This window comes from Falco naumanni, chromosome 5, assembly GCF_017639655.2.
Source record: "Falco naumanni isolate bFalNau1 chromosome 5, bFalNau1.pat, whole genome shotgun sequence".
In the NCBI taxonomy this organism is placed as follows: Eukaryota; Metazoa; Chordata; class Aves; order Falconiformes; family Falconidae; genus Falco; species Falco naumanni.
In genome coordinates, this window is record NC_054058.1 from 64,391,824 (window position 1) to 64,408,433 (window position 16,610).

At 44.8% G+C, this 16,610-nt stretch overlaps 1 protein-coding gene across 2 annotated transcripts in view; it reads right to left on the reverse strand.

Moving 5' to 3' along the window:
- The window catches only part of SFMBT2 (Scm like with four mbt domains 2), a 122,907-nt gene that overhangs the window by 63,547 nt on the left and 42,750 nt on the right, over positions 1-16,610 (reverse strand). Inside the window, exons 5-6 of one of the 2 annotated variants that reach the window (XM_040595859.1) lie at positions 7,372-7,460; positions 3,984-4,230 (exon numbers count right to left, since the gene is read on the reverse strand). In XM_040595859.1, coding sequence (XP_040451793.1) covers positions 3,984-4,230; positions 7,372-7,460 — 336 coding nt within the window. Of the gene's footprint in view, positions 1-3,983; positions 4,231-7,371; positions 7,461-16,610 lie in introns of those variants that run through there. The other variant, XM_040595860.1, reaches the window with a different exon arrangement.

A 16,610-nucleotide genomic window follows, 5' to 3' on the forward strand; every position in this document is an offset into this window, starting at 1 on the left:
AGTGGGTGCCAGGATATGGATGGCTTCAGAAAAGAGACATTTCCATCCAAAATACTGTAGGCATTTGGATCCATGGGATCTCCTTTATGTAAGATGCTCTACATCTCGAAAGACTGACCTCAAACTGCTGTGCAAGGTGCAACTGAACCTTGCACATCCCACAACACAGAAAAATCACAGCCTTGAGATGAAGGGAGATAAAGCTGAAGATGCATAAGCAGCATCCAAGTCGACAGTAGGCAAAGTGCTGTCACAACCTGCAGAACTGACGTAGAACTGAACATCCTCATTTGATAGCCACTGAATGTGCAGCCTGATTCGGGAGGAGCTGCGTGTTCTCAGCATCTCTTGGAGGAGATTCAAAACAGCTTCATCATACAGTCTAAGGCTGTTCCTGTTCTCAATCAAGGAGTCACCTTAACTGGCTTCAGATGTTCAGAAGTTACATAACCAGGTCTGTGTTCATTGCTTTCAACCCCTCTGAGTGGAAAAACATAGGCTTACGAAGACGTCGTTTCATCTGACCTACGTCAGGCATGTCTTAGGCATCCCCTTTCCTCCATCGATCATAAAGACAAAGCAATAGCTCATGATGAACTGTCTTTTGGATGCCTACAGTACAGCAGGCGAACTTAACCCTGATGTGCAAAAAAACCAATATCCTCCCCACAGACTCCTTCTCTTTCCTAAGAAGGTTCATACTAGGTTTTTCCCACAACAAAGCTCTTTCTAGTCCAAATCTTGTTTACTACAGTAGTCACCAGGAAGCATGTAAGCAGGCAAGGAGATGTCCCTGCACACTCTCCTGGCCTGAGGTCCTTAGGAAATTGCATCCTTTGACAGTCTGCGGTTTAGTAGCTTCATCCCTATTTCTTTAGAGGTCTCCACTGCCAGCATCTCATCCTGCCGACTTGCTTGCCTGCTTGCTCCAACATTTATTTTGCAGACTCTTGAATTTGAAACAGAACCTCTAAGACCAGCCACTGGGCTTTTTCCCTGTTCTTCCTGTGGGTTAATGTCTCATATGCTTTATTCATCCATTGTGCTTTATGAATTTGTTGACAGGTGGACATCAAACGGCTGATATAGTCCACTACATCAGAAGTGGAACAACCAGTATTCCTGACTCCAGAAATTCATCAGGTTCCCATCCCTGACCTGCTACTCCCTGGAGTGCAGAGCCTGACAACTGGGTACACCAGAAGAGGGGATCAAAGAAAGATCTGTGGGGGCAGCATTCAGGAGGGGACTTGTGAGAAAATGGAAGGGTTCAGACCCGAAGGGTCTTTTCTCAGCAAACTCCTATAAGACCTAGCTTTAGGAGATGGAAAGTCATGACCACCTATTTAAGCCAAGAGAAGTCAGGAAGAAGACCTGGGCATTAAATGCATTAGTAACAATGTTCACTAAAAAGTGAGTGACCAAGGAAACGTCAAGGACTGGAAACAGGTATCAGATAGAGGCAGATGAGAACAAGAGAAAGAAATTTTAGAAGCAGTTAAAGCAAAGAAAGAGGAGAAGAAACCTAAACTTCAGCAATTAAAGAGCCTAATAACAAGTTTAGAGACAAGATGACAGAAAAAATGAGAAGAAAAAGAAAGGCAGGGGGATGGGTGAATCCACAGAGAAGGAAGTACAACCAGATAAAAGAAGGAAAGAGTAGAAAGAGAATGGAATAAACAAGGAAGAATCTCATCCAGAACATTTCTGTATAGATTCACCAAACCTATACAGGCCAAGAGGTTCAAAGATGGTCAATGAAAAAGTGTTTCTCTGTAATACAAACTCTGTAAAATAACAGAGTAAGTGATATTCACACTCTCCAGCATTCACATCTAAAAGTGATGGGGAACATTGATTCCTACCCATCAGTGAAGAAAAACACATGCTCCCAAAAAGCATTGAAGATCCCAAGTTAGACCCGAGACCCAGACAGACTTGTGAACACGACAGCTGCAGGTATTGGGGTAACCTCTCTGAATGAGGTGCAATGGACAGAAGCCACATCCGAAACACCTACCCAAACGAGGGCCACCTTTCTGCTATCATTTGACAGACGTGGAAAAAAATCACCCACAGCACAAGGAAAATGAGGCACGGGCCTGGACAAGTTGTTCGCCTACACTGGAAAATGTGGGACAGGTCTACTGGGCCAGAACCTGTACATTAACCAAGAAAGCTCCTCATCTCCCAAGGGAAACAGTAGTCTTGGGGCATCCAGCTTGGAGGTGCAAACAGTTAGCACAGGGGGGCCATGCTCCACAGGGCTTGGCAAACAGCTTTGTGGCCCAAGCATAAGCCACAGCTTTTTTATTTATTTATTTATTTATTTTATTTTTTTATTTTTTTTATTATTATTATTATTATTTATATTTATTTATACAGACGCTGCACACTTTCTGCCCCAAGGAAGACCATGCATGCAGCGGTCTAAGCTGTCGTGTTTAACCAGATCCTTAACTCCAAGAGAAGTCAAGCCAACCAACTTGACTCAACCAACTCCATTCAGACCAATGCAGAGCCAAATGCCCCAAGCAGAGAGAAACTCAACTCTCCAGAAACTTTCATAGTTTTGACCAATATTATGGGATGGTGAGGAAAATTCACCCTTCCAGTCATCCTTAATTGTCATGAGGTACAGCCTGGATGGAAGCATAGCTCCAGAGCTAGTCCCAGAACCTGCCAGTGAATGCCTCTGCAAACACTTCTCCAGGAGGCTTCAAGGAGCCTGGAGCCCCTGTGATGTGGTGTGGTCCTTAGCCCATACCCTGCTTGCTAAACCTCTGCAATGCTTAGTCCTCCCCTACACTCATCCTTGTGATCATTCTTTCCCTGCCATTTCAGTCGTGCTCCTTTTTCCACACCCAGTCCCACCGTTTGGAGTTTGCTTCCAGCTGACCCCAAAACACTGCTCCTGCCCAGCCTCCTGGCTCAGCCTGCTTGCACCTGGCTCTTCTTTCTGGGTCCTGTCCCTTGAAATTCTCCTGCCTCTGGATCTGCAGCTTCCAATTTCTGACCACAGGCTGGCCTAGCCACAGTCTCTCTCCCTCTCCATCCAAGCTGGTTTGAACACTAAGCTCAGCTCTAGAGAGCTGCTTCTCTAAGTTGCAATCTCCTAACGGTGAACCTGGTCTGACATACTGGCAAAGACTTCATTCCCTCGGAGAAAATGCAGGACAAAATTTGTGGTCTTCTAAATCTGAAAGACCCCATCAACCCTTACTCAAAGGAGTACTTTCTTACCTTCTAGCAACAGACACCCCATAACCCCTTGATGAGCGGTCTGGCATGGCCAGGCAGATGCATCCAGCACTCTCAGTACACTTTCTCATTGGTTACACACAAGGCAGCTCTCACTTCAGAGATGTACAGCAACATTACAGCAGAATATGAAAGACCTATGTTAGAGGGACCATGAGGGTCCCAAAACACTTTCTCCAAACCTGAAAATAGGTCTACGGCTTCCCAAGACAAATGTGTGTGGCCACGGAAAGACAAATGGGCAAGTGGTCTTTGGCTGAGGGGAAAGCAAATGGAGCCTAGTGTATGCTGAGAGGTGTCTCCTAGGACTCGACAGCAGAAGACCGGTTCCCAGTGAGGCCTCCACCAGGATACCTACAGCATGGCCAGAAAGACCTGGCCACTGAAACACCAATGAGAAGGGTTGGATAAGCAGGCACATCCTTGGACGATCCCCACCAGCTCTGCTTCTTGGTGGAAAACTGCACGAAACTGTTTTTATCGGACACTGCTTCCTTCCAGGAGTGAGCCAAGCTAAACCAAATTTATCAAATAAATGTAATACAGTTTCCCTGGCCCACTTTGAAGCCAAATCAGATGGCTCTCACATGCCATCTACGTTATAGGTAGAAACTACTGTCAAAGCAATGTGAACACTGGAGAAGAGGCAACAGCTTGCACTAATATCTCAAAACATCAGTAAATGCCACAAAGGGAGACAGTATTTTCAGGAGGCTCTTTACCTGGAGGTGGGTCCATTCTGTATTTATTCTCTTGACACCAACCGACTGGTCGAAGTCTGCAATCCAAGTAAAACAACCACTGGTCATAGGATTCAGTCTCCTCCAATCCCACATAGCGAAGGCGTAATCTTCCTCCAACATTTTCAACCACACTAACTATCCAGTACTGAAAGGGATTCTGGGAATCCTGCAGCTCTATTAAGGAATCAACTGTAATGAGGTCTACAGGGTTTTTTCCTCGCAGAGGCTGTTTGAATAGAAGCAAAACTCCTTATTTTAAACTTTATTTGAAGACTTCTCAAGGAAACAGATGACAGCAGAAGATTATTTTTGTTTTTCACACCATCATCCAAGCGATCAGCAAACAGTCTGTTCTTCTTCTATTTTACCCAATGTCTTCCAAGTGCAAATTCAGAAGTAAAACAGAAAACAACAGTTGTGCTAATTTCTCAACCGACATCATCAACAACAACAAAAAAGAATAATAAAAGGTGGAATGGCCCAGAAGGCACAACTGCTTAGGATGCTCCTGAACAACTCAAAGCCCAGTTATATTGAAGGATTTCAAACCAAATTCTCATTGAATGCAGCTGATAAGAGCCCATCACAGGACTGGACACTGGCATTTACCTAAAGGCATCTACTCTGGGCATGACCCTGAAATTGCTCTCTGTGCCCTGATCTTTCCCACCAAAGGCTTTACCTCATTCCTATGGGCACGTAGAGCAAACTATTCTCCACAGCCATGGATGCAAGAGTCTGTGGTGGTTACTCCAAAGCCCATGCATGGCAGGCTCCCACCAGCTTAAGTGGTCTTGGGATCAAAGCCTGAGGCACACAGGATTTGCCAGGTCAAGCCACCGTGCCCAAGAAATCCCAGTGACTGAGGTTATGTGCTTACATATAGTATTTTCTGTGATCCCGGTTCTGCAACCATTTACACATGTGCTTAACTTTACACCTGCAAAGCTGCCAACCGCAGGCATTAAAAATCCATGAGATGCTTTGCAGAACAATACCTTTGGGACTCGGTGTTTTGGCTTTGTGATTGTGAGCCTCTCTGTGTTGTCAAGCTTTTCTCCACTAACAGAACGGTTAGATTTCTTCTTTGTATTAAATGCAAGTTCCAATTCTTACGCAATTTCTCAATTCCAGAGCTTTAAGAGCAGCACTAAAAAAACATCCCGAGTTGGGAGCATTGGTCCCCAAAGGAGATGCTAAGCACAGGCAAAATGTATTAAAAACAAGGACTCTTTCTCTTCCTGCGTGTTTGTCCCACTTCTACTTAATTAAACAATATAAACCTTTCACAGTATTTTTTTAAATATTAATTCTGTAAATCAGAGTCAGCCCAGGATGGTTCTTTCTAGGAATGGCTAGAGAAAAGAGAGGAAAAAGCCTTATTTTTCAATAAAGTTCCCCTTGCTATTGAATTTTGAAAATATCCAAAAATCTGAAATGCAACCAATTTTCACTACACCTCTCTTACTCCAAAATGCAGGCAACAGAATGAGAATTTGGTAAAAAATGTAATTAAAGTTAACTAAAACCTTAACCCGTGTACAGTTTTCACCAACTCTTGTGATTAACAGATATTTCTCAGAACAATATATTTGCCATTATAACGCACTCCTCTACAGTGCAAGCTACAAGCACCTGTATAATCTTTTCAAGTATTATTTCATGGCAAAATGCAGCGTCAGAATTTAGCAATGTAACAGAAGTCTACTTTAATGGTGGTTTTTCCCTCTCATACAACTGCTTCATCGCCACAAAACATTCTTTAATATGAACCAATGGTGTAATGATTTAACTTATTATAATAAATCCCTGGCTGTATAAAAGCGAATATTGCTTCTCTGATTTGTGTGCTAAATTTTAAGCCAATGGGTTGTCACTTACCCCTGAGAACTGAATGGCTAAGATTAATAATCGGCTTGCATGAAATATTAACATTTACTATAAAACAAGAACTGTTTATACGCATAGCTAGCATGTTAAAAAAAAAAAAGCATCGCTACATATTGATTTAACAGTATAACAACAATCTGCAGCACTCACGAACAGCAAATCTGTCAACAGGGGGTTACATACATTGCACGACACAGACAGCACTGAACACATATATTGCATAAAACACCAGAAAAGGGTCAGAAACTATTTCAAGCCAATGCAATGTTTTCTCTCTCTGCGTTTCTGCCTGGGGTTGCCTCTTTTCTCTGCCTGCAGAAAGGGAATGGAGAGGTTTGCGATGGCGCTGGCACACACCAGAGATGGGTGTTGGCCACCACCAGCTTTTTGCATATGCCACCTGGGAGTGGTCCAGGAACGGGGATGAAGCAGACCTGAGGACGTGCACTATTTTGGGCATGCAAGGGCTGTTCACCTAACAGACTAGGGGCAAAAAACCATCCCTGATGGTGCGCTATTAATTCTCCCTGCCAGGCAGCTCGTACTGCACAGCCACGTGGAAAAAGGATGCAGCAGCAGTTGGTGGGAGTGACCAGGGACAAAGCGATCAAATGTGGTGCCTGGATGCACACTTGCTTCCAAAAAGCCAATGTGAGCACTTATACAAAGGGCAACTGCCTGTATGCCTTCCCTCTCAGCCTAAACACAGAGAGGCAGAGAGAATTACCTCCTGCAGGACAGGCTGTCTTCTCTGCAAATGCCCGCATAGCATCCACACGAGAGCAGGGCAGGTTCCATGGAGGAAGCGCCCTGCTCTTGCAGTTTCAAGGTGGAACTGCAGGATTTTCATCCAAGAACTCAAAGCGTGCCAAGGCTGCCCCAGGTGCAAGTCACCTTGTGAATATGCCTCACAGACTGGGCTCTTGGTCATATGGGTGCATCTAAAAAACCACACCCTTCTTCTGACTGCTGATGACTGAGGCCACCCCACCCAGCTTCCCTGCTACATCGGATCGCCGTGGTTAGGTGGAGGGAATGTCCTTGGGGGAGCTGTTTCCATACAGACATAAACCGGACGGCGCTCCCCATCAACCTGCTAAAGCCCCCCTCTCCAACCTGTGTCCTGACTCAACTCACCAGCTGGGTGGATTTAATGGGACACTGAAAGCCTGTGTTCTCCTTCCTATGGCCCCTCTCCACGCTCTCTTTCACCACCTAGACTTTTTCGAGTAACCAACTTTCTAAGCACCACCCTCCAGCTTAAAGGCAGAACAAACTACCCATCCCCGGGTCAGAAACGGAGCCGGCAGAGCCAAGGCAACGTTGCCAGTGGCTTTGGGCCAGCACTGGACCAGACCCTGCTGACGGCACACAGACGCTGCAAGCACACAGCCCTACACACCAGGAGCATCAACACCGCGGGCAGCATGCACACCGCGACACCGGTATCAGAGAGAAACTGCAATCTAATACATACGCCTTCCAGTAAATTTGCAGGTGCAGTCCGGGCGCCGGTTAAATCGTGTATGAGAAACTCCGTCCAGTCCATGTATTTCTCTTTGATTGCTGGGGAGGGGGGAGGAAAGAAAAGTAATGCTTAGCACAGCAGACCGCAACGGACTTGCCACACATATTTTAGAAACATCTCCTTAGGGTTTACCAGCTCTCTAGTTTCGGATGCAATTACAGTCCAGACCAGGAGAAAAGCTGGCTTGCTGTCCGGTTCCTTGGGCAACCTGTGCACACGGTTCATCCCAAAGTAAGCGAAGGTGTTGCCCCACAGTAATCGCCGACAGGGATTTACGACGGCGTGGCTTATCATCTCCACCTCTCCCATTCAACATCAGCCACTGCTTGTGCGACCGCTCCTTTCCTGCCTATCACGTAGGCTCAAAGATGATTTATAGTGTCTCTTTGTCTGCTCACTAATGACCTCTGATAAACAAAAAGCTGTGCAAACTTCCTCGACAGGACAACAGGAACTCCAGGTGCCTTCCCCCCACAGAGCAGAAAAATCAGCCCTGAGAACATGGTTTATCAGCTGCCAAGAAGAAGAAAGTCTTGAAAGTATTCATCAGGATCTCCCACTTCATTTCAAAAAGAATTTGAGTAATTTCTGAGCTAAACACTGTAAGCCTGTGTCACTTTAGGATCCATATCCATGGTTTCATAAGATATGAACTGAAATACGTAAATGTAGCCTCTGGGATTGAAACTCAGACTCAATTCTTGTTGAAATCAGTAAAAGCTGGGCACCAAAAGGCAATTCAGCAAATCTCAGCTTCGGAGATACAGATGCCTCTTCCAATGCATTGTACATCTGCCACTGGAAACCCAGAAACCAGACTTTTCATTCCACCTGCCCGTAAATGGGAATTAAATTGCATCAGAAACATTTTTCTCTCCCCTAAAATCTTACTTACGTGTGAGATAACCAACAGTGATAGAGCTATGTTGCTAACACAGCAACACCTACAGAAGAGAAAAATCACAAGGATTTTAAAATCAAAACATCTCTTCTGAACCAAAAGTGGATGCATGGTTTAAAGACCACTACCCCACCGGGGAGCCCAGGAAGGGCTGTAATTAACCAGCACAGGTCCAGAATATAATTAAATGATAGCAGCCCTCATGGTCTGCCCAAAAGAAGCAGAGTCCTTTGCTCCACACTTCAGGGAAATACTACATTAGTCAACCAAAAGCAACCCAGTCTGAAGCACTTCACATTTGCACACGCATCAGGGTGAGATTTCTGTGTGTTTTAAAAGCTCGGTGACTGACTTCCCAGTCTTTCCCAGTGGCGGGTGTCAGCTACTGCACTGCCCAGGCCATGCAGAACCTGAGGTTTTGGGCCTCTGAGTGTTAAGAGTCTCAGTGGTTAGAGCAGGAGGACTTCCGGGTGCACTTGCAAACAGCACTGTGGGCACAAATATTGCCACCATTACCTCCGGCCAAGGAGACCAAACCTCAGCCTCCTCAGAATGCATCCTCAAGCCATCTGCTGCCAAACACTGTATTAAAGAAATGCAAAGATGGAGCACTGGGTTTGTCCAAGGACAGTTACATGACACTGCCACAAAACCTGGCACAGCATGCTCATGGGTTGGGCTGCCATCCAGCATAGGTGTTTGGCACACTTGGACTCTGGCCCATACACAATTTATATCCTAAGTACCTTATGCAATCTATACAGTTGGCTACAGACAAAGACAGGAACCATGCCCAGCAGACCTCACCCGTAGCAGACCTCATTTCTGAGTTGTGCTCCTTCCCCAAAAGTCAGTTCCGCCAAAGTCACCTGAACTATACATTCAAATTATAGACCTAAATGACTTTAAAAGTGCATTTAAATGTATTTAAAATTAGCAAACCTTGAAGTGCTGGACTTGAGCCTCTATAAAATAATACTTGAACTTGCCTGGAACCATTCTAAGTCTTTCACAGCACTGATTTTGCATGATTGCCAGGAGATTTATGACCTTCACATTATTTAAGATGAAGGAACAGCCTGAGAAGAAATGGTTTATACATGGCACTTTCCCTCTCAACATTCCTGTTGCGTATACCTCATCAGTTCCTGTCCACCTACATTAGGATAAAGCAAACAAGCTTAATTTTGGCATCAGTGAGAAGATAGTAATTGCCGTAATGAATGAGAATGGAGTCCCTCTAGCTCAGACTTCTGCCTCTTGCTGTGAACAGCACTGGGTGCATCCAAGAAAGGTGCAAGTTGAACTTCATTCTGGCTCATACCCACAAAGTTGTCAGCCACATTTTTGAATGCCAGAGCTTCATTACCCAGGAATGACAAATGTGATAAAAGAACACGAATCGAACTTTCAGAGCTGGCAGGGGGGCGGGGGGCGGGGGTGGGGGAAATAGGATTTTCAAAGTTGACAACAGATTTTAGGGGCTTTCATTTCCAGATGCCCTATTTGAGATGTCTTAACGGTGCCCGATTCGCAGATCTTGCTGTCTGTCGCTCAGTACACCTTCTAAGGCCTCTCAAAAGCAAAAATCCCTTTTTAGATGACTTGCACCTCACAGCTTTTTGACACCTAGACAAGAGAGTGTCCCTCTCCACATTCAAATCTGGATTACAGGCTTCCAAAGTCCAAAAGTGCCAAGGTAACCTTTGTTTTCAAACTACATGGACTCAGCTGACAAAACAAACTACTCACAGATTCTGAGCTGTCTCAGAGCCATCCTCCCCACACAAATACAGTGTTTTACTTTATTCTTTTGCAGTGTAGAAAAAGGGACTCTGAAAACGTCTGAGAGAGTATAGACCGCGCTGGAAATTTAGGAATGAGGATTTGCACCTTCTTCGGTGCCTACAGAGCACCATCATTCTCAGTACTACCGTTCAAGTTATTACAATGTAAATACTAATTTTTTGTAGTAATGAAGTGAATCTGAACCTCCATGGCATCTATCTGCAAAAGCCTCTGAGGACCAAACAAAATGTTAAACAAGAATATTCAAACAAAGGAAAATCTGCTGGGTAAATGAGGAGAGCTAGCAGTGTAATGCATGGGTGCCCAACCTGAGCATCCATCTCAAGAAATGCTGGTGCTTCTCTGGCATATCAGACTCAGCACCTGTGAACTGAACCACTGCTTTTCAATCACTAACTCACATTTTCACTTGTTAAACACAGGAAAAGACCCAACTGAACCCCCGCTACTGCAGGCAGGCTGCAAGAACTCTGCTTTTGGATCCCATTTGTAGCTGGCTAGCCAACCGGCAGGATGGGAAGGTGGGCAGAACCAAGGATCCTGTCCCACCAGGACCAAAGCCCCACTAGTACTGCTACTTTCAAAACAGTTTTTCCTTCCTTAAGTAATGTCTGTGAGTCAGGAGTGGTCCATCAGGCTCAGATATCCATGTTTTCTCTACCTTTCAATGGATTCATCTTCCCAGAAGACCTCTGTAAACCCCCTTGACCCAGAACCTGTCAAGCTGAATGCACCTCCAGAACCTCAGTTTATGCCTGCGGTGCTGTGGGAGACAGGGGAAACACAAGGAAATCAAGCAAAAGAAACCCTCCTCATTAAATCCTTTCAAAAAGAACCACTTCATGCAGGGAAGTAGGTCATCCTACAAAAGCCAGAAGCCACAGAGGACAAAATGTGTCCTTCAAACCTTCACACTGAAATAGCCTGATGAGCCCCCTTCAACCACAAAGTGTGATAGGCACAAGCAGTCATTTACCAACACACAATTAATGTCACCCTAATTCACACCACCCTAGCTCCTACTGAGCTGCACAGACCCAAAAGGTGATCAAAAGTCTTCACAGTAAAAAGTCCCTGGTACTTCTGCCTAGGTGGCATAGGATGAAATATCCCTCTGACAAAACTGGAAGGCTTTTACCAGTGCCCAAAATCCCCTCTACACAGGGGTCAGTATCAAAAGCTACTGTCCCTTTGCATGCCCACCGCTTCCCTCACCAGGCACAGCTCATTAAGGTGGCACCTTGGCAAGGGACTGTCACCCACCCCACCGTAGGGCTCCAAACCGGCCAAATGACAAGAAAGCATTTGAGATATTCCTGTTACATCGAGGCCACTTTGGAAATTATATCCTAAGCAGTGATGGCTTGCTTGACCAAGACAACAGTAACCCAATCACACAGAGTGGTCCTCTGGAGCACGAGGCTGTGATGCTCTACAAGGACAGAGCTTGACCAAGAGTCCCAATATTGCTGTGAGCAGCACACCCATCTTAGTGCCAGTGCCATCGTCCTGCACATGTGCACCACAGTGACCGTTATGAGGTTGTGCAATTGTCTGAGACCCTGGGGGCCACCCGCCATCAAATTTATCATAGTGAGAGAAAATGATTCAAGAGAAGCAGAGGCACGGTAGCAGAAAAAAGGACTCAGTTTAGTGACCCACTGATGCAAAGGCTACAGTATGAGCTGAACTGAGCGATTAAACACTAGATTATCCAGAGAGGAGACAGGTATTAGCAATACTCCCACCAGGGAAAAAGCATCGGTCAGAGCTTGCACAAGATTAGACACAGCACAGCCCAAATACAAGGCATGCACTGCACAGAGCGAGGCTCATGAAACGCCAGGGCTCCCGCAACTGCTTTTCTTTCCAGGTTTAGCAAGCAGCACCACAGCCCTGTTTGGAGCTGCAGCTTTTGTACGCAGATGTGCCTGTTTCCCTTGGATCGAGTTCAGTTCCTCTTGGAGCCCGCACGGGTGGTTGTTTCACACCTCTGCAGCTCCAAGGCCAAAGGCTTTAAAGCATCTTCCTACCATAAAAATGCCACAGAACCACCTGCCTTAGAGCAAAGCAACCCAAAACAGAGACCAGATCTGCACGGTGCTGGTCCAAGGTATATCCATAGCAGAGCCAACAGCTCTGCTCCAGACTGCACTCATACAGGACTAACTGCACAGAGAGGAAAATTCATCTGGCTCTGTATCACTACAGAAAGACCTGAGAAAGATCCCACATAGCTCTCCCCAGTTCCCAAGGAGCTGTCGTAGCAGTGCAGCAATTCCCAGACTCAGCACCAGGCTGGGCTGGTTGAGCCTGAGCCCAGACTTTGCCTCCTCCTAACAGGGGTCAGTGAAATTATCCACACCTGCAAAAGTAAAAACCAGGAATCCCTGCTCTGCTACAGTCTCTGCAGCACACTGCCTTTGTGTCTCCCACAGGAAAATGCAAAGCCCTCCTGCCTCCTCCAGCAAAAAATACTCATTTCAGAGACCATCTTCCAGCTTGGCAGATATTACAGCAGGTTCTTAAAGTAGAAGGAAAAAGGACCCCTTCCACATTAAGACTCTCTTTATTTCCACAGAAGTCACAGTACAGGTTCTAAAACTGTGTTCCCCTTCCAGAGGGCTCAACTCCATCAAAAAACAGATCACACCTGACATGCCTCCAACAATAATAATTCTTCCCACTTATTTCCCTACTGAATTCACCCTGCTCCCAACCTCTCTGACTCCAGCTCCTCTCTCCCTTTTTGACTCCCTGCCATTTTCACGCTTTTACCCATTCATCTCATCTTCCCAAGCAAACCACTCCAGGCTGTGGCTGGATCTGACTGCGCCAAACCTCGGCACCACGGCAGCAGCCGAGGACCAGGGGCTGCTGTAACCTGCTCAGTGGCTGATGTGCAGAGTACTGTTAGCACCACTCACTGTGCACCAGGTTTTCAGCACCAGCTCCTCAAAAACAGCCCTTTCCCCTTGCGCAGTGCATGCTGGCCATGAAAGCTACGCAAAGAGTGGCTGAAGGGGCCAGAGCGCTACACACCCTGCATCACCGCATCCCCTGTAACCCCACTAACCTCCTGCCTGAGAGCCAGGACAGCAGCTTCACTCCTGGTGCCCTGTAAATCTCAGTGCCCTGCCTCAGCCACAGCTTATAATGGGTTCAGATTTATCTGCCTCTCTAGAGAAATAAGAGATTAAAAGAACATTTACAGTCCCATGAAAGCACTGAGTCACAGGCACTCCATTCAATGAATATGAGATACTATTATCACATTACCAACTCAGGATTTTATCTAGCCTCCTAGCAGTTGCTGTTTTTCTTAAAGCCACTTCTCCCAGGCCACGGGTTTATATAAAAACCCTTATTCTCTTTTCTTTCTTTTTCTTTTCTTTTTTTTTTTTTTTTTTTTTAATTTGGAAAAACATACACTGCAAAGCCCCGGAAAAACCTTGAAATCTGAAAGACTTAGAAAACAAGCGAAGGAACATGCATGGTATTTTCTGCTTTTTTACGACTGGTGGTTTTTCCCCAAACCACTCACTGCACTGACTAGAGCAAGACTCAGGAATCTGAACGGCTGCATTCAGTAAAATGAACAAATAACACAATACCTTACTGGCTTACAGCACCCAAATAAGCTACTCCTTGGAAACGCCTTTCACACCTCATGGATACACTTGCCCTCCCCAGCCACGAGGAAATGCATAACAAAACCATGCTTCCAGCCACCAGGGACCATCGAGCAAGTGTGCCATTACTTCAAAATAACGCATAATAATACAAAATAATACATAATGCATGACTGAATGCCTATGCCCATCTATCTACATACTGTTTGAGCACATTGAGTATGAGCTTGCAGGCATGAGGACAACCTAACGCTGGCCCTGAGCGGACCTGAGCTGCTGCCACAGTAACAAGGCCAAAGACAAGTAATAATATCAAATTATGCTCATTTTTGTCCATACATTTAAAAAAAATGGTTTTCATGTTGGGTTTTTATGAATAACACCAGATCACCAGCAACCTGTCAACACCTCTACTGGAGAATCCCCTCTGGACACCATCAACCTCTGTAAACAATAGTGTTTCAATTTTCTCATATGTGAAGAACAGCATCTTCAAAAGCTTTATAAAATAGGTTAAAAATCTTTGGGATAAATCTGCTAAGTGACATTGCTCTCATTGTGGCAACTATTCTTATTATTAAAAAATTAACTCTTTCCTAGGCCTGGAATGAACAAAACAATTAAAACGAAGAATTATAGCCGGACAGTACCTGGGCAATTCTTGTCAGTCCATTATGAAATAAATCAAAATATCAAGATCTCCTAAAAAATAAATCTTCTAAATAAGTAATTCAGGATGTTCAAAAGTTTATATATAGGTATTACAGATGTAAGATACACTAACCTAAAATTGCCAGGGGAGTGGAACCTCAATCCATCCCACTCCTACCAGTTTGATCCCAGTGCCAGCAACAGATCTTACTGGCATCACTAAGACGTGGTAGGATGGATCCTCTGATTGGAGTGTTGGAATGGAAGGATACAGGCTCTTTAAGAAGGACAATGAGACCCCACCTGGGGTATGCATTCAGTTCTGGGACCCCCAATGTAAGAAGGACATGGACCTGTTGGAGCAAGTCCCGAGGAGGCCACAGAGATGATCCGAGGGCTGGAGCACCTCTCCTAGGAAGACAGGCTGAGGGAGTTGGGGTTGTTCAGCCTGGAGAAGAGAAGGCTCCGGGGAGACCTTACAGCACCTGCCAGTACCTGAAGGGGCCGACAAGAAAGCTGGAGAGCGGCTTTGTACAAGGACATGTAGTGACAGGACAAGGGGGAAGGGCTTTAAATAAAAGAGGGTAGACCTAGACTGGATATTAGGAAGAAATTCTTCCCTGTGAGGGTGGCAAGGCACTGGCAGAGGCTGCCCAGAGCAGCTGTGGGTGCCCCATCCCTGGCAGTGCTCAAGGCCAGGCTGGACAGGGCTTGGAGCAACCTGGGCTGGTGGGGGGTGTCCTTGCCTGTGGCGGGAGGGTGGGACTGGATGGTCTTTAAGGTCCCTTCCAACCCAAACCATTCTGTGATGCTGTGATTCTATGATAAGATACGGAGTTTTTGAAAAGGTAAATAGCATATTACAAAAACATACAAACCTTATAATATTGAAGTTTTTCCTTAATGTTAAAGTTGTCACATATTTGATGCAATATTTATACAAAAAGTCTTAACGTATAAATGTTAGAACTATGTTATAAAGGCCTAAATGGTAGAGTCAAAATGAGATGTCTTTATATCACAGTAACATAGAATGCTAAAACAATTTGTTTAGACTTCACCCATCAAAACAATTTGTCAAAACTGACATGTTCTCACAAAATATTTCCATTTTGATAAAACAGCATTTTGACAGAAAACAGTTGAATCCAAACACTTTCATTTGGCTTGCTGAACTATATACATCCTTGTGAACCACACTGGATGTGAAAACAGCAGGGGGGTGCCAGTGCTGTCCATGCTCCCGTGTCCCTAAACAAAAGGCTCCAGCTGCCTCTGCGCTGTTTTTGAACCCTCCCCAAGTCTTTCAGGGCAGGGAACATCGTCTGTTGCACATCCCACCAAGCCAGATCCCCTGTTAGTCATTTCCAAAATAAAGTAAATAAAAAAAAACTTTTTTAAAAAGCTAGTGATTAGTGATTTAATGGCATTTTCTATAAAAATGACTGTTTGGTTTGGGTTTTTTTGTGGTCTCCCTGGAAAATGCCAAGTAGAGCTGGAGACTTTAGAGTTTCTTAGTTAAAACTTCAAACAATCTTCTCACACCAGCAGAGTTCTGCAGTTTGAATCAGAACACAAAATAACAAAAATGCATTCCAAAAAAAAAAAAAAGGGGGGGAAAAAAAAAAGTGCATCAAAAGCTGTTGATCTGGCTTCTTAATGATGCAGCCACAACTATCAAGAGATAACAACTTCAGAGCTCAGGCATCACCTTATATACACCTGTCTTAAACAGGGAAAGCCTTCAAAGAAAATATTATAAACAGGGGATTTTCATGGAAACCAGAAGTTATAAGCAACTGTCCATCAAAGGATACATGTGCTCAAAATACACGCCTGGAGTCAGCAGTACACTGTGGTCCCACTCATATGAATTTAAACAGGCTAGTAAACAGATGCTAGAAGGAAGCGTGGTATCTGCAGGAGAATGAGCCAGCCTTGTACACGGTTAGAAGATGCTGCTTTAAGCTATCAATTGATCTACTGGCTCTTGTAACTATTAATTATCTAGTAATTTTTATTAAACAAAACAGAAAATGTGTAAACTTCAAGTTAATGTTATTTCTTCAGCCCACATGGGTTGCTTCATATAATAAGAATATTCTTCATGATTTTTAATTGTCTTCAAAATAACTTGGTGTGCTTTGTTTTTTTGGGCTACCCAAAACACTCCAATCCCATTTTGAAGACAAGAC